The sequence below is a fragment of the Antennarius striatus genome, chromosome 9 (assembly GCF_040054535.1).
Source record: "Antennarius striatus isolate MH-2024 chromosome 9, ASM4005453v1, whole genome shotgun sequence".
In the NCBI taxonomy this organism is placed as follows: domain Eukaryota; kingdom Metazoa; phylum Chordata; class Actinopteri; order Lophiiformes; family Antennariidae; genus Antennarius; species Antennarius striatus.
Window position 1 is genome coordinate 12947108 of NC_090784.1, and position 17648 is coordinate 12964755.

The 17648-nt window shown below is 38.7% G+C and overlaps 3 protein-coding genes and 1 long non-coding RNA gene across 5 annotated transcripts in view; 2 read left to right on the forward strand and 2 right to left on the reverse strand.

The window, feature by feature from the left end:
• Positions 1 to 1136: 1136 nt before the first annotated feature.
• LOC137601231 (serum paraoxonase/arylesterase 2-like) lies at positions 1137 to 6468 on the forward strand. Its single transcript, XM_068323319.1, has 9 exons — positions 1137 to 1270; positions 1408 to 1478; positions 1559 to 1614; positions 2090 to 2252; positions 2823 to 2949; positions 3106 to 3309; positions 3393 to 3474; positions 5234 to 5362; positions 5548 to 6468. Exons 1-9 carry the CDS (start codon positions 1194 to 1196, stop codon positions 5707 to 5709), a joined length of 1071 nt encoding a protein of 356 aa, XP_068179420.1. The 5' UTR covers positions 1137 to 1193; the 3' UTR covers positions 5710 to 6468.
• Positions 6469 to 6851: 383 nt separating this feature from the next.
• Positions 6852 to 12799, reverse strand: LOC137601520 (potassium channel subfamily K member 5-like). The gene is made up of 5 exons (XM_068323724.1): positions 12545 to 12799; positions 11862 to 11973; positions 8882 to 9048; positions 8604 to 8772; positions 6852 to 8408 (listed from the first exon to the last, which is right to left on the reverse strand). Exons 1-5 carry the CDS (start codon positions 12728 to 12730, stop codon positions 7693 to 7695), a joined length of 1350 nt encoding a protein of 449 aa, XP_068179825.1. The 5' UTR covers positions 12731 to 12799; the 3' UTR covers positions 6852 to 7692.
• Positions 12800 to 14968: 2169 nt separating this feature from the next.
• On the reverse strand, positions 14969 to 16214 carry LOC137601743 (uncharacterized). Of its 2 annotated transcripts, none has more exons than XR_011037093.1 (3): positions 16181 to 16214; positions 15614 to 15706; positions 14969 to 15506 (listed from the first exon to the last, which is right to left on the reverse strand). It is a non-coding gene; the product is annotated as an uncharacterized lncRNA (long non-coding RNA). The 2 variants fall into 2 exon arrangements; XR_011037094.1 differs by lacking the exon at positions 16181 to 16214 and adding an exon at positions 15820 to 15935.
• Positions 16091 to 17648, forward strand: part of LOC137601741 (uncharacterized) — a 34757-nt gene continuing 33199 nt past the window's right edge. The window contains exon 1 of the mRNA XM_068324109.1: positions 16091 to 16229. The gene's annotated coding sequence lies outside the window, so the exon portion shown is untranslated. The remainder of the gene's footprint in view (positions 16230 to 17648) is intronic.

The window sequence follows — 17648 nt, forward strand, 5'->3', positions numbered from 1 at the left end:
TGAAGAGTGTTATGTCTGTGTATCCTAGCATTGCGACACCTATGCAAAATTGATGTGTTTGGACCTGATTGGAACCCAGCTCTGGACAAATGATTTGCTGTCTTAGAGAAAAAATTTAATCATCTGGTAGATTAGACATAATTCAATAATAAATCATTAGTGACGAGTATATGTGGGTGTCTAACTAAGTGAAAGTAAAGAATTTAGAGTGCATCATAAATTGTCTCAACCAGCCCTGAGGATTAACAAAGGGTAACACAATGCTTAATATATGATTATACAAGGAACAACAAACTTTCGCAAAAAACATTTTGCCTACACAGAATAAATGACTGAAGTCAATTAAACACAAAAATGGTTTAGGATCCAAAAAACAGTGTTTCGAGTTTGTGAGTGAATTAAATACCATATAAGGCAATTAGTAGAAGTTTAGCATTTAGTATTGTTACCTCATTAGAATAATACAAGTAGACATTGTTGGCTTTAGTTTTAATGTCAAAGTCTTATGTTTAGACATGACATTGTCAAAATATTCAGTGGCATAACTGCATTTGTCAACTTTTATCATTTCTAGGCAAAATGTGATAGTTCTTGCAGAGTTAAAGTCTGATTTAATAGCAGTATGAGTGTTTGGAATAATATGATGAGAGAATTGTCGAAGTAAATAAAATTCGTATGTTTTATGGGTTTTTTTTTCCTATTTCTGACACAATATGGATTACGTGATTCCAATATACATCCAATTTTTGGCCAATATGGTACAATATTGAACAGAAAGAGAAGTAAAAGGTTAAAAAAAAAAAAGTACATTCAAAAGATCAAAATGAAATTAGAGTTCAACATGTCTGTTAGCTTTAGTGCCTATCAAATAAAATTGAATTTCAGTGAACATTCAGGCCGCTGCCGTTCAGTATCTATTGTGCAAGCCGGTTGAACAATCAAACAACCAAACAACAAACGGACATTTCTGGGAAGTTATGAAAATATAAATCGGCTTTGATTGCAGACCCACAAAACCTAGATGAGTGGACTTTCATCTCTGGCGAGGGTTTGATCACCACGTATTTACAGCTGACGTCTCTGATTTCCGATTTTTGTCAACGCAGCGTTTGTCGGCCCTCCGTAGCCACGCCCCTGGTGCCGCGGTCGGACTGCACTCTGTCTGAACCTGCCGTGTCCCACCGTGATTTAAAATGGGGAAGTTAATGTTTATCACTATTGCAATAGCTGTCTTATCGGGACTGATCGGAGAGAGGATTGTTAACTTAAGGTAAAGTAGAAAGCAGCCGCATTTATTTTGAAACGTTGCGGATTACGTTTCAATGTTGGAAAGTTATTTTTTTTGTGTGTGGACAAAATATCGTCGCATGGGAATCTTACGGAAGTTCTGTGACTAAAACGATTTAGGAAAAGATGTCTTGCGTCAAGAGAACTGGTCCAGAATCATCTTCCGAACTGTGTACTGCTCAAAAATCTGGGTGAGAACATTACTGTCAAATGTAAACGCTGAACAACAGAGGAGATTAGCTTTGTTAAGTGTGGTGTGTCATACTTGCAGAAAACGGATCGGAGGACATAACCATCCTTGGAAATGGACTTGGCTTCATCAGCAGTGTGAGGACAACACTCAGGCTGAGATACACACCTCACACTAATAGCAACCAATTCAGAGAGAACTTGTTCCCCAGTGTGACCAGAATCTCTTTCTGTAACTTGTAAAAACCAATATTACTGTCCAGGCATTGGTTAAACGTGAATGTAAAAAAAGAAAAAAATCATCTAGGATATTTTTGTTGATTGCTGCTGTTTGTGGTTTTTCTGCTCAAGTAAATATAGAACATCTATAAACCTCTTGTGTTTCTTATGAATGACAGTCACAGATAGGTATGCCCAACATGCCGGTTTAAATTCACTTTTGTTTAATCCATCCTGTAATCTCCAAAGATTGTTGACTGATTTTTATCAGACAATACTTTGTACATTTGTCCATCTTGAGAAAGATATGAAGTCTGGTCTTTTGTCCCTTGATAAGATTGTCATTACACTGAAAAGTGCTCAGTAAATGAGTGCTTATTGTTTTGATTTTAAGGGTCTGAAGTATCCTGGATTAGCAAACTCAGGTTTGCCGGGAAAGATCTTCTCCCTTGATATGCAAGATCCCCGGATGAAACCAGTGGAGCTGCGCATGCCGAGAAACTTTGATCTGGAATCATTCAACCCTCATGGCATCAGTGTATACACCGATCCAAGTGGTGAATATATACTGGTTTTACAAAATATATATGACAACATAACAGCTAAAGCACAAACCCCTTTCTCTGATAGTTTCAAATTGAATGTGTGTTTTGTGATAAACACACAAGGCCATAAAGCTAATTTTCAGTTTCATATATATTTTAGGCATTTATTAGGAAATTACCATTCCATCCCTGAGCTTTGACAAAGTGATCAAACAGAGCAACTTTGAAATGCAGTTTCTCAGCTATTTTTGTGACATTACCTTCACATTTTCATAAAAATAAAGCTCATCCACTTTTTTTTTAATCTTTATGGGTAGAGAAAATAAATGAAGAGTTTTCTAATGGTTCAATCAGCAGAGAAACTGGCAGCCTTGCTTCTACCTATTACATCATTTTATAACAATGTCTGAGAGGCACCCTTTATTTCTAGAGGTGTGTATCTCAATAATTAGTGCAGGATATGACGTGTGTAGTTCAAAGGAACAGTGTTAAACTTGTCTGTGTGTTTTAGTTTTTGTTTTGTATCATGTCTGTACATTGTTCAGTTTGATCATGCTTACTTTCTTCCTTGTTCCTAACCAGATGACACGATATACCTGTTCGTTGTCAATCATCCTCACCACAACAGCCAAATAGAACTGTTCAGATTTGTAGAGGAAGACTTCTCCCTGGTGCATCTGAAAACCATCACACATGATCTCCTCGGAAGGTAGTGTGGTGACAAATTAAAGCTCTGCCCATGCTTTATAAGGTTTATTAATATATATATTAATATATATTATATATTAATTAAACAGAACTATACGCATGTTTGTTATTTTGTGTATGGTAAAAATGTGTTTTCAGCTCTGTTTTATCTCTGCAGTGTAAACGATATAGTTGCAACAGGAGTGGACACCTTCTATGCAACCAATGATCATTACTATACCCATGAAATCCTGAAAGGTGTTGTGGAACCTCTTCTGGCTCAGCCTTGGTCAAATGTTGTATACTACAGCCCCCAGGATGTAAAAGTGGTCTCTGATGGATATTACATGGCAAACGGCATCAATATCTCACCAGACAAAAGGTGAGAATGATGTGTGGGGTGATGCATGATTTGTGTGCACTCATTCATACTTGAAATGTGAATTTTTTTTAAATGTGTATCAGTTATATCTACGTGGCAGATGTTATGGATCATAATGTGCATGTGCTGGAACGGAAGGAGGACAATACTCTGGTTCCTGTGAAGGTAAATGATTGAAAATATCAACCAGATAAACATGAACTGATTTCACCGAGTGAACTCTGCCGAGGTGACCTTGAACAACGATAGATAGATAGATAGATAGATAGATAGATAGATATTTTTAGTAATCAATTGTACATATCCACTGCGCAGGCATTACATCACGAATAAATACTGGATTAAACACTGAGAAAAACAAACACTTACATCACAGGACATACCACAAGACATACACTACACTAACAGACACACGCAACACTATCAGGACTTATATACTAAACTATAACTAAAATATAAACAGTATAAAATGAACCAACCTCGGCAAGTTGCTCATTGGACGCTATGTGGCTGCTCAGCCCTCTACCATCTTCTTCTCCTTTCAGCTTTTCCCTTCAGGGGTCGCCACAGCAAATCAGTTGCCTCCATCACACCAACTACCTTCATGTCCTCTTTCACTACATCCATAAACCTCCTCTTTGGTCTTCCTCTAGGCCTCCTGCCTGGCAGTTCAAAACTCAGCATCCTTCTACCAATATATTCACTATCTCTCCTCTGGACATGTCCAAACCATCTCAGTCTGGCCTCTCTGACTTTATCTCCAAAACCTCTAACATGTGCTGTCCCTCTGATGTACTCATTCCTGATCCTATCCATCCTGGTCACTCCCAAAGAGAACCTCAGCATCTTCATCTCTGCTACCTCCAGCTCTGTCTCCTGTCTTTTCCTCAGTGACACTGTCTCTAGACCAAACAACATCGCTGGTCTCTCCAGTTTTGTACACCTTTCCTTTCAGTTTAGCTGAAACTCTTCTATCACACATCACACCTGACACTTTTCTCCACCCATTCCATCCTGTCTATACACGCTTCTTCACCTCTTTTCCACACTCTCCATTGTTCTGGACTGTTGACCCTAAGTGCTTAAAATCCTCCACCTTCTTGATCTCTTCTCCCTGTAACCTCACTCTTCCACTTGGGTCCCTCTCATTCACACACATGTACTCTGTCTTACTGCGGCTAACCTTCATTCCTCTCCCCTTCCAGGACAATCCTCCACCTCTCTAGCTTCTCCTCCACCTGTTCCCTGCTCTCACTACAGATCACAATGTCATCTGCAAACATCATAGTCCATGGAGATCCTGTCTAACCTCGTCTGTCAGCCTGTCCATCACCATAGCGAACAAGAAGGGGCTCAGAGCTGATCCCTGATGCAGTCCCACCTCCACCTTGAACTCCTCTTTCACACCTACAGCACACCTCACCACTGTCTTACAGTCCTCATACATGTCCTGCACTGCTCTAACATACTGCTCTGCCACTCCAGACTTCTTCATACAATACCACATTTCCTCTCTGGGCACCCTGTCATAAGCTTTCTCCAGACCTACAAAAACACAATGCAGCTTCCTCTGGCCTTCTCTGTACTTCTCTATCAACACCCTCAAAGCAAATACTGCATCTGTAGTACTCACTGTCTCCAAATTTGCATACTTATAGGCATCCATGTGTGGATATACAGTATGAGTGGAAAAAATTATTTCCCTACGGGTATCAATATAGTATAAAAAAAGAATGCTAATGCTGAATTATTAACCACTGAGTTATTTTTTATAGCCTGTACTGTGAGCATAGATCACAAAATTTTCTTACGTATAAATGTTTACCAGGTGTGCACTTTAGGAGATTGCAGTTAGACATTGTATTTAGGTTATACAGACAATGTTGAATGTAGAGTTGTAACCTTGTATATGACTCCTCCCCAGGCTGTAGCTTTGGGTTCACTGTGTGACAACATTGAGGTTGACCCTGAAAGTGGTGACCTGTGGTTAGGCTGTCACCCTAATGGATGGAAACTCCTCATGTTTGACCCCAAGTCCCCAGCTGGATCAGAGGTTTGTTCACTTTTAACAGATCATATGTAACTGGCAACTTTACGGAAACACTGTCCATTGTTGTTAAAGTGTTCATAAAGTGTTCAGTCATTTACAATTAGTGTGTATCTTGTTAAAGCATCCAGACTAGTAGCACTTATCTATCTTTCTATAATTCTTTCTTTTCCATAATTATGTTTTCTCAGGTCATTCGTGTCCAGAACATTCATACTGATAAACCAGTGGTGACTCAGGAGTATGCTGACAATGGCGAAGTGATCATTGGTTCCACTGTAGCAGCTCCCTATAGGGGAAAGGTGGTCATTGGAACAATATTCCACAAAGCCTTGTGTTGTGATATGAAGTAGGCAGTGACTTCGACATCTGATTTGAAGCTGAGGAATTCAACATTTTAAAGAAAATATTTACATCCAAAATGCTAGGGTTGTAACATGTACTGTGTATAAAATAAAATTGAATTGCAGTTAGCCTCTGGTGTGTGCTCACAATTGGCAAAGTGAATAATTCAACCATATTCTCTGAAATTGAAAATAGACTCTGAAGTCTGAAACCAGCTTTGCAATCACAGATTGCATTTGAGAAACTAGAGAAATAAGAATTTAACTGAAGAAACAATAAATCTATATTTTAAAACAGCTGTGCTCACTTTGTATGTATCATGACATTGAAAGTCCAAATACTGTATATGGTCGTGACCTGTGCTTACAGTCTGAGTTTTAGTTCATTGAGAAAAGTACAAACTTTTCAACACGCCATGGTAACCATTTCAATTTGGGACTGATGAAAGGTATGTGTGCATAAATGAATGTGCTTTAAAGGCTCAGGTTTATGGAATTCTCCTTAGATTTTTAAAGTGCTAAAACTTGCTATGTTAACTGACTACTAATTTTATAAGAGAGTGGAATTCATTTTCTGATTTCAGAAAGCCGAAAAAACATCAAAATGTTGCAATAAAAGATGTGGATAGAAATGCATATAATTAATAAATGCAAGTAATTAATACATTTTATTTGCAAAATTAATTTAATACCTGTAATATTTTATACCTGTTCTGCACACTGGCTCATGTTTTTATGTCCTAAAAATAAAAGTACATTTCAACTTTCTCTCATGCTTTGTATAGAGTTATTGGGCATTGTTGTTTTTTTTAATAGTTTTTGCATAAGAAGCATATTGAATCCCTACACACAGGCTGTATGATTACACATACAGTACAATGTCCTCCGGGATTATTAAACTTATCTATCTATCTATCTACACCATCGGGTATTGAAATCCTATAGTTCATACACAAAAAAGCACCAGAAGTTCAAAATGTAAAATTTCTTATTTTTAGAAAATTCAATTTTTTGTTTGAATATTGAAAAGATTCAAAGGGTAAGAATCTATGTATATGACAAGGCTGAAAACCAATTTTCAATGGCCATGATCTTCAAGAACTACATTAAATCAGACAGGATTCTGTAGACATCATCACTGTATTAAAAACAAGATTTAATAGAGCGGTAAATTAATTTCTATGGGCTGACAGCAGACCTCTTTCATAGAATTAAACAGTGGGCAGCTAATAAGGATGAGGGTCTGTTTACTGATTGGTATTATTCTGCGTCTTCGTTGAATCGGATGCCCAAATTGTATATGGCAAAAGACCAAGCTCAGGCTGGGTTTTAATTGAAAAGGAACTTACAAAACACATTCCTTTACAGCTTTTATATCACAAGCAAGACATAAATACCATCTGGGAACCAATTGCTTGTGTTTGCAAGACACGCTCTGAAAATATTGCACCAAATTATTGGTGAAAAACCTTCTTTTAGTTCCATTATGTCCATGAAAAGAAAACTGTCTTTAATTCATCAAAATAGCATACAAGCTAGGTTAACCCTTACAACTGAGGTTAATTTGGGACTGGCCAATTAACCTTATGTGGGAGGAAGCCAGAGAGAACCAATGCAGACGGGGAGAACGTGCAAACTCCCTACAGAGTGGGACTTGAATCCGCAACCGCTTTTCTGTGCACAGAAAGCACTACCCACTGCACCACTATGCCGCCCTATGCAGTACCACCAAAATTAGAGCAAATGGTCTCCTCATTTCCCAAGTGCTTGCAGAGTGTTAAAAGAAGGAAGTGGTGCAATACAGTGATAAACATGACCCTGTCCAACAATTTTGAGGAATATGTTGTTGACATCAAATTCAAAATGAAATTTCAGTGAATTTTTCTGTTTCACCATTCAAAATGTTGTTTTTGTGTTATTTCTAAAACACATCACTGTGTCATTACAGATCACACATCAGTAATACCTTACTATTTATTTTTTACATCATTATTACAGTGTCACAACTTTTGGAAATGGGGTAGTATCTTCTTTTAATAAATCTTCCTCTACCTTAGATATTGTAAATCTAGTATCCCCTCCATTGGGGTGCTGTACATTTTCCTCGTTATTATCATCTTTGGTCGGCACAGTGAAGACAATTCCATGGACTTCTGAGTCAGATGCACAACTGTCCTTATTCTCCTCATTTTCTGTCCTGACACACTCAAGGTCTCTGTTGCTCTCTTGTATAGGAGAACAATCCCTTTTTTGTTCACTTTTGTCTATGTCATCCTTTCTATTTACAAACACTTCACTGATACTGATCAAGCGTCTGCGCCGAGGTGAGTGGTCCAGCGTCCTGATGTTGGTGCCCAAGATGTCACTGCAGCTCTTAGATCGATTTATATTATCTGCAGGCTTTACTTTATGTGCTGTGGCTCCAATCTCCTTGATAACGGTGCTGTAATCTTCCTCTTTTGGGAAATCAAAAATGTCAATAACGGTCGGATGTTCGTCTGGGCTGTGCTTATCCTTTAAAGGAAGGGGGTCTTCCTCATAGAAATGTCTGTGTCTTTGTCTTCTTTTTTTCTTCAGTACCTTGTGAGCTTCTACCACCATGTTGACATTCCAACTGAAGAACAGAGACAGCCAGGCAAGGCCCATGTAGATCCACAACTCAGCAAATACTTTGTACAGTCGGGGATAGTCTATATTTGGATTTACACCTGAAATGGGAATTGACAACAAGTTAAGATCTACCTATCATCTCAGAAATATACAAATGAAATGAGATTAATATATTCATCCCAAACTGGGAATAAGGTAACTGGAAAAGTAGATACTCATAATTAACAGCATGAAATACAAACATCAAGAAAAACAAAGAATTAAGTATCACAAAGAACATAAATACTTCATACCTGCCACATAATCCCCAAAACCAACTGTTGTGAGTGTGATGAAAGAGTAGTAGAGGCCTTCCAGGTAGCTCCATCCTTCCAGATACATGAAAACAATCGGAGGGATCAGCAGATGCACCAACAGTCCCCACATCAGGAATAAGACTGTGCAGGTTAACTGGACCTTTTTCTGGCAGAAAAGAGAGCAGTAATATACTGTATATATTTAAACATATTTAACTTGATTGAGTTGCATTTTAACAATGAAAATGACAAAAACTAACTTAGTATGAACTTACCACAGACACACCTTTACGGATCAGAACCTGGGACAAACGTTTGGCTCGGTCTCCAAAAAATGAGCCTAACTCGCTTATCCATACCAGACATAGGGGGATTCCACAGAGACCATACAGGATACAGAACACGCGACCGCCTTTAGTCTTAGGAGCAACATTACCAAAACCTGATGAACACAGGAGGAAGCATTAATGCACAACACAGAGATATTTAATAGTTAATAGATAATTAATAGTTTTCACACGTAAAAACAGGTGTTATCATTTTCATCTTTATCCTTCATTAAAAAAGTAAGAATATAATTTGGGGTTTCCAAGTTGAAAAACAACTGATTGCTGATGATCATCGTTGGGAATAAAGAGTTTTATTTCTTTAACTTGCAGCTATTCATTTCAAGATCTCAAAATTGGCTACTTGAAAATAACTCAGTCACAGACATGTCAGTCTTGAGATGCATTGACTGCCTTGAATATTTTACTTTTGATCTTGTAAGGTATCAAATGTGTAGTTATTGATGTTAGTCTTTTAGTAATCAGGATTGTGGTTTTGGCATTTTTTTACCAGACTTTAATAAGGTATTAAGAACTGCAAGTTGTTTTTATCGTTGCATTAATGAAGTAGTATTTCAACACTCTAAAAGTCTTTTTTCTGTTAGTCTTTAACATGTGATATAGTAGACATAGTTAGATGGTGATTGTGGTGATTAATGCAAAACTCTTTTTGCAGTAATGGCCATCAGGAAAATATTTTGTCAAATATTGTTAAAGGTAGAAGGTAATAGAACGACACAGATTTAAAATGTGAGTTTAACTGTATTTTTCTGTAGATTTAAGATATTGATAAAGGAACTGAATAGACTTTTAGCTGTCTTAAATCATTTAAGACAGTAATGTACATTCTTCTTTAAATTGTGTGTCCCTAGTCCTTTTGATAAAATCAAGAAGCAGTTAAAAAAAGGTACTGAAAATTAATTAATTCAACTTCCTATCCCCTTCTTCAGTTTTTATGGGTCACAAGGGTTGCTGGAGCCTATCCCAGCAGACTTACTGGCATGAGGTGGGGGACACTCCGGACACAACCCCGGTGCACTGGGGAGCCACAAGAAAAACAGACAATCACTCACATACACCTACGGGCAATTTGGAATGATCAATTCACCTGAAGCGCATGTTTTTGGAGGTGGGAGGAAGCTGGAGAACCCAGAGAGAACCCACACAGTCATGGGGAGAACATACAAACTCCGTTAGTCACTAAAAGTGACTAAATGTGAACACAGGACTAAAACAGGAATTACTGCCTTTAAAGGAGACCAATTATGGTTGTAACATTTATTGCTTCAGCACCCATAATTTGCTGAATTTATGAGCTAGTTCATGTTTATATGCGTCAATCTCCACAATAATTTTGTATGCTGAGTCTGACATAATGAAATTGTTTTCACATTTATGAATAGTTTCCTCTGTGGTAATTTCAAATCTGATTTGAAAGAAGATAAATCCACTATCATGATAATCTCCAAATGGACTGATCCTGGTCCACTATTCAGCAGATACATGTTACTATACAAATGTCTCTCCCTTTTCATGCTTCACCCTTCCCTACTTGTGTTTTTGTCTGCTGCCTGTGGATGAACACACTGGGTGTGTTGCACTCTCCACTTGATGACCTGGAGCTGTGGCATTCCTCTCACCTTGTCCCAGTGCCTCTGGAGTTACCAGCTAGATCATTGATTCTTTGTGTCAACCTGCTCAAACTTGCTCTGCTCCCTGCCTGCACCCCTCTGCCTCCAGTCATCTGTTGGGTCCACAGTGATTTTTTATTTTCAAAGTAAAGTGTTCCATGTGCATAGGGGGATGGTTGTAACATTGTCAAAGATGTGTTACATCCCACCCCCACCTCTGTCAGCCATTGTTCAGCTAACTGTATTAGCATAAGCACCCATTCAGCTGCTCCTTTTATTTAAAGAAAAGGGGTATCCACAGCAAGCCACACTCTTGTCTTGACTAGTTTTTATGCCAGATGTCCTTCCTGTCACACATCAGATTAGAACCCAGGTCCCTCACACTTAAGGCCAAAACTTAGTCCAATGCACCACAAGGGGTGATTTGCTAAATTGTGCTACATAATGGTAAATAAGAATGGATAAAGGGAAACTTCTGCAATTTTTTCATAGTAACCACCCATGAAACTTGTCATGTGAGGGGATGTGGACAGGTTGAGCTAATATATAAAAACAAAAGGCAGCATAATTACCCCATGGAGATCAACATTTAAGAGCATTATATCATAATGTATTATTATTTATATGGTGTATTAATTTGAATTCAATGTGTTTCCCATTCATTTGACATTATTTGAGGTGAATGTAGTTTCACCTCAATATACAGTAATAGATGTCACAACCTAACCCCTTGTCAATCAATGTCTCCTCTTCCTAGGCCCCCATTACCCTTAATTACCCTTGAGTAAGTGGTAACAGCATTACCCACTCGTTGGCAGTTCTGGCCCGTACAGTCTATATGCCAGTATATCCCTAAGCAAGACACTAAACATTGTTGTCATGTCCCCACTTTTAAAACATCTAAACTAATCTGCCTCCAGGTAGGTTATTTTGGGATTTAAAAAAACACTTTCATACCTGTAAATTTGGTTCTTTCTCTACAGATTACAGCGATCATATATCAGTATAGGGAGGAAGTAGGTAAATTATGAATTGATGACACAATTTCCATATTTTCCTTGAATCAATGGTGCTATAACTCACTGTGTTACAACCACACCTGGTTTCCTCTATATTATTGCACTGTTATACAGTTTTGGTCAAAGCAATAATGGACAGTGTACCATGATGGGTGTTTGTTTGTTCTGTCTGACAGACAGGGGGAGGAGATACAAAACCTTAGAAGTATTTTAAAAAAAAATCAGTATCATGATATAAAATCTCGTTAGTTTTGCAACGACTGTGAATGTTACTCAAACCAATAGTGGTGACAATGGTCGAGGTGAAGATGACCGAGTTGGCCCAGTCCCACGTGTTGCGGTGAACGTCCCCGGTGATGGCGACACCCTGGCCCGCAGCTGCAGACACAATCTGGGCGAGAACAACAGATCCGTCTGAACACGACCCACTCACCAAGCTCTCACTTCACCCTGGCGCTCTACGTCAGCTACCTAGGTGGTACACACCTTTGGACAACATTCATATACCTGTGGCTGAAGGTGAACCTTCATGTTTTGTTCACCAGCATGTTTTGTTTAAACCACAGCTGCTTAACTTGTCCTGTTTAAAGGCGCAACAAACACGTATGGTCACTTTGAAGGATGTATTTACATGAGACGCGATCCGCGTCGGGTTTATTTATCCTGCCTTTCCTAAGCAGGAAAAACAGGTTTGGAGAAGTTCTGACTTGAAAACATAACAAACTTCTTTTTCTTTTTCTTTCTTTTTCTTACATCGAGAACAAACCTAAACCAGATAAAGCATACACATGGCGACGTCTATGTAGCTCACTTAATTCTGTCTATCCTAGAAACATCGTGGAGTTCTCTAGATGGTCAACTAGTCTCCTCAAAGTTTCTCTTAGTAATTTTTTTTTTAAAAACACGAGTAATCTCCAACAGTATAAAATGTATCTGTCGTATTCAAACAGATAGATTCATACCTCCAAAATGTCCTCGAGATTGTCTTTGGTTAAACAGGGATAGTTCTTCAATATAGTTTCCTTTTGAAGCTGATATTTGTCTCTGGCTGATTTCCAGTTAGGTTCTTCCAGAATTTGGAATATTGCAGCCCCGATTGATAGATAAAATATGATACAAGATGTTAAAAACGGACCCTTATCTGCCATATTTAATTCATAACTCCAGTCTCACGCCGAATGGCTCTTACGCCCGTATGGTTCATCCTACCTGCGCTGCTTTCTTCCTGGTCAACTATAATAGCTTCTATTACGACTGAGTAGCGACCTCATCTTCACTGTACTCTACAGGTAGATCATTTGTTTGAGTGCTTATAATAATAATAATAATAATAATAATAATAATAATAATAATAATAATAATAATAATAATTATTATTATTATTATTATTATTATTATTATTATTATTATTATTATTATAACATTATAATATTATTCTTGGATTATTATCATTATCCTTCTCTTTAGATAGCTATATAGACAGACAGATGGATGGATGGATGGATAGATAGATTGGTAAAATAATGGTAAATAAAAAAGGTATTATTTTTATGGAGGCAAAAATAAACATTCTAGCATTATTTTCCACTTAAAATATTTTTGCAATGTTATCTTTTGTTTCATGACGTTCAAATATCAGCTTGACGTAATTATGGAAGCATCTAAGGCAAAGTACCACGTTGTCAGTGAGGTTTTACATACTTTTGTGAAGGTTTGTAAACATTTGCTCTATGTGCAAGTGTACAGTCCGCAAAGACTAGTGAGTTGTACAGAAAAGGGGTCCCCCAAATAGCCAAAGCCAAAGTCATATATTAAAATCACATAATATGCAATTACATTTATCACTCTCATGGAGATACCAAGTGCACTATCAGCATCCCAAAACCCACCCAAAGACTTTTATGCTTGATTTATGTATATACTGTAAACCTATACGTCCATTCCGGATAGCATTTGAAAGATCTCTGAAAACATGTACCCATACATACAAAATAAATACAGATAACTTTGTGTCATACTTTATAAAACTGTTACAATGTCCAAACCATAGCCCAGTCTCTCTCATGCACACACCTGGGACAGCCCCCCTCATTCTATGCTTGGTCTCGTCCAATCAAGCACACCAGCTTCCTCTGGGGGGCGGGGTTTTGGAGTCAACCTTTCAGGAAGTAGGAGGGGCTTAGTATCTGCACTTGTTCAAGTGTTCTTGTGTTGTTCTCTAAGGCTCATTCCAGCTACTGTAGGACAGTAAGATATGCACAGGCTGCACTTCCTTTGCTTTATATTCACATATGCTTTTATGTGTGGCGTTATAATTTTTTAGCTTGACAAATTTGATGAAATTCAATGGCCACAAAAGCATTTTCTGACTGATTGCATGTCTTTACAGGGAAAGGGGGCAATGTGTGGAAGCTGTGGGGAGGGGTTATTTTTAGCCTGGGGTCACAAAGAATCTGGGATCACCACTGTGAGTGTGAATGAATTGACGTGCACTCGAGATGGCTGTGACGGTTGCTCTTATCTTGGCGTGTGACTATCCAGAAGGCTATAGTTAAGTGTGTCAAAATTAATCGCACTGGGTGGATCCTGGCTGCGCAGCATGATAGTGAACTGGTGTCTTCAGTATGAAAATATGTTGATGAAAATTTCATAAAACTGTATTATCTATTATCATAGTCTATGCAACAAATTTCTCTGTGCTTTTGAAAATATCCCTCGAGTCTTCTAACTTCACAAAAGCATAGCTAAATGGCAAGAACACATCCTAAAAGGCAGATGTATTTGTCTGCTGGGACAGTGGATTGGTCGCTGGGCTTTAGGTAACACTGAGACAGATGCTCCTGACTGAGGAACGCTGCAGGTTAGAGGTTTTCACACAACTCTTCTGCAGTTGTCCAAAATCATCAGATGGATACTTACTGCTGAATTCCAATGTAAGGAAGCAAAGTAAGGTCAGTGTTAGAGGAACCATCATATATCACCAGAGGTTCATGATTGTTTTCCTCCATAAGCTTCATTCTTCCTCCTCCGAACACATTGTTGATCCATAGAGTCAAAACACTGATGTTTTATTTCATCTCCACCAGATAAAAGCATCCCAACATGTCTGTGGCTTAGACATTAGGCTGCTGAGTAGGCAATGCTGTACAACTTTGAATTTAAGCACACCACCTGATATCCGTTTAGGTTAGATTTAATGTAGATAAACCTTTCGTCTAAGAGGGTCGACACATTATTGTAACAACATCTGTTGTAAAAACTCCAACACGTAGTATCAGTAACAACTTTATTAAAGGACTGGTGCATATCCGCTTGAGGCCTGTTGAATGAAAGTTAAAAAAAAAAAAAAGCTGTTGCATTAACAAAACTTATACTTTTGTGTTTGTTTGATTTTTACAAACAGTATGTATATATGGCATATACCCAGGGTGCGATTTGTTTGGGGGGGGGTCATCCCCCCTGTGTTTTTTTTTTTTTTGAGAAATTGAACACTGCATATACCTATATGTACAGGTACTTATATGCAATGCATATACATTCACAGTTGCATATATGTACAGTAAGTTTTAATGGGAGCACACATTCCTCAGTGCCAGCCAGGCCCTGATAGTGAAAGCACACAAGCACAATATGAGCACACAACTGGAGAGCTGCACCTGATGACATTTTGATAAGGAGCACTAACCAGCGTGAGGACTGTTATGCTGACCAGGAGTGACCTGGATATGTTCACAGAAGCAGGTGACACAAAATATGTGGCCAGTCTTGAATCCTGACTCTATAAGAGCTTTGAGCGATGCAGTGAGGAGTAGTGCGTGAGGTTTTCGGTCACGCTCCCACCTCTGATCTCCACCCAGCGCTACTTATCCCCGTCACTGCTGCGACAGCGCCTCTCGCCTCCCCCCTCCGGACACCCGATAGACCCTGGAGGGAAACACCGGAGTTAGGGCGTCAAAAAGAGAGGTGGAAAAATAGGAATCGGATACAACTCAGGTAGGACTTGTCCATGCAGGAAATGTTGGTTATTTTACGTGTCCATTTCCCTGACGCGTCAGTTCGTCAGGAGTTGATGGCTCCGCGTTCAGAGGGGTCTGACCAGACAGGACGAGGTCGGATTGTTTGCGCTGTTGGTAGAAGAGAAAAGCAGAGACTGTAAAATTTGACCGTATGAGAACGTAGTTTGTCAGTCGGGTGAAGCTGCTTTTCTTTTTGCGCAAAGTCAGCTCATGTTAATTACCAGAAGCAGAACACAAGGCATGTTAATCCTAAATGTATGTTGGATTGTTCCATTAGGAGAGCAGAAGTAGAAGAACACCTGCTGTGAATGTTTGTTTGACGTGACCGATCGTGACCGTGGGGCTCGGATCAGTCTGCTGTTGTTTCCCCGTTGTCAAGGTGTGCTAACACTGTGCGCGCTATGCGTCCGCGTCTGCACGGTTCCATGAAGCAGTTTAGTAAAATATGAAACAATTTAGAGCCCCATTGGATCCCAATGACCCCGTGTGCTGTCAGACTTTGAATGAAATGTGTATAATCACATATATGAAATAAATATTTTACTGAATTGTGTCCATTTCATTCCCCTCTCCCTGTCTGACCTGTCCTGGATCGGGCCGTGGGATCCGCACTGACCTACATGGATGTGACGTAAGTGTCAATTACTGTTCATTGTATGACAAGAACAAAATCACAATGATGTCATTGAACCATTGCACACATGCTTGTGTTTAGGAGAGGACTATAATTTGTTGCATGCAGGACAAACGGAGTGATATTTATTTTACTTATAAGCATGCACGTACAAACAGACCATCTTAATAAAAGGGTACACATTAATTATAGTTTCATGTTGCTACCCACTGACAAGGTAGCAACATGAAAATGGTAACATAAAAGGGTAATATAATAAAAAGTTTTAAAAAAAGTGTAGATATTTTACTTTATAAATGCTTATCTAACCTATTTTAAATAAAATCCATCTGTACTAAGTGTTTAGTGAAGTGCAAAGTGTATATTACATGTGAAATCTGCAGGTTGTAAACTATAGACACCATATATTCACTCACGTTGTTTGAATATACTGTGCAATGTGCTGTTTATATATGCACCACAATATGCTTTACAGGTTATGAAGAGTGCAATTGATCAACCGCGCTTTCAGCTGCAAAGAATCTTTTAATTTATAGTCATGCAAGATTCTATTAAGTCATATCCCATCAACCTTTTTAGAGACATAAAATATTAATGGTCGATTGGACAGTCAAGTGTCTCTGACATATGATTGCAGACTGCAAATATTCTGCATACATATTTCCCATGTAGGTGATTATTTGTTTTTCTTCATGTCTGTACAAAAAATAAGCTACTTCTCTCTGTTAAAAAACGGTGTTATGTGTCTTATTTTATGATTGGGGTATGTTATTATTGATTGATAAATATTGTACAATATCTCTTTAATCAATCAGCATCAGACCAATCTAGAAACAAGATATTCCAAAGGAATTTTGTAACATGTTGTCTTCCTTGTGTCTGTATGAAACTAGTTTTGGGAGTGGTAGTATGACTGTGTCAGCCTGAGACGTCCCGGAGCAAAAACATCTTTATCTGTCTGGAACACACGCTCCCAGCCTGCCTTATATCTCCATGTGTCGGTAGATTAGTGGTGGGGATTCCCTCTCACCAACAGCAAATAATTCATTTAATTTTTAATATTTTTTTTTAATTTTATATACTGGTTTGATCCCCGAAGGGAAATTAAGAAAGCACACTCTAGCTACTGATTACAAACGCATGCATACATATTTGTGAGTACAGGCCCCTGTATCACACACACACACAAAGGGGCCCGTAGGCATGCAGGGGAGGTAGAGTGGCAGGCAGCTCCTTCTTGGTGCGCCTCAAATGAGCAATTTGTAAAGGGGACGGCACCTTGCTCAAGGGTGCCTCGGCAGTGCTCCGGAGATGAGCTGACACCTCCCACTGTTAGCTCACCTCTGGGTATTTTTGGGGGGGCGGGAGCGGGAATCGAACCGCCGATCTTAAATCATAGGACGACCCGCTCTACCG

Excerpts from the sequence above, each read along its gene's own strand:
- LOC137601231 (XM_068323319.1), top strand. The coding sequence starts at position 1,194 with ATGGGGAAGTTAATGTTTATCACTATTGCAATAGCTGTCTTATCGGGA. Across the intron at positions 1,271-1,407 it reads GAGAGGATTGTTAACTTAAG|GAAAAGATGTCTTGCGTCAA; the intron begins GTAAAGTAGAAA and ends AAAACGATTTAG. Across the intron at positions 3,310-3,392 it reads AATATCTCACCAGACAAAAG|TTATATCTACGTGGCAGATG; the intron begins GTGAGAATGATG and ends AATGTGTATCAG.
- LOC137601520 (XM_068323724.1), bottom strand. The coding sequence starts at position 12,730 with ATGGCAGATAAGGGTCCGTTTTTAACATCTTGTATCATATTTTATCTA. Across the intron at positions 11,974-12,544 it reads ATCTCGAGGACATTTTGGAG|ATTGTGTCTGCAGCTGCGGG; the intron begins GTATGAATCTAT and ends GTTCTCGCCCAG. Across the intron at positions 8,409-8,603 it reads TTTTGGGGATTATGTGGCAG|GTGTAAATCCAAATATAGAC; the intron begins GTATGAAGTATT and ends TTCCCATTTCAG.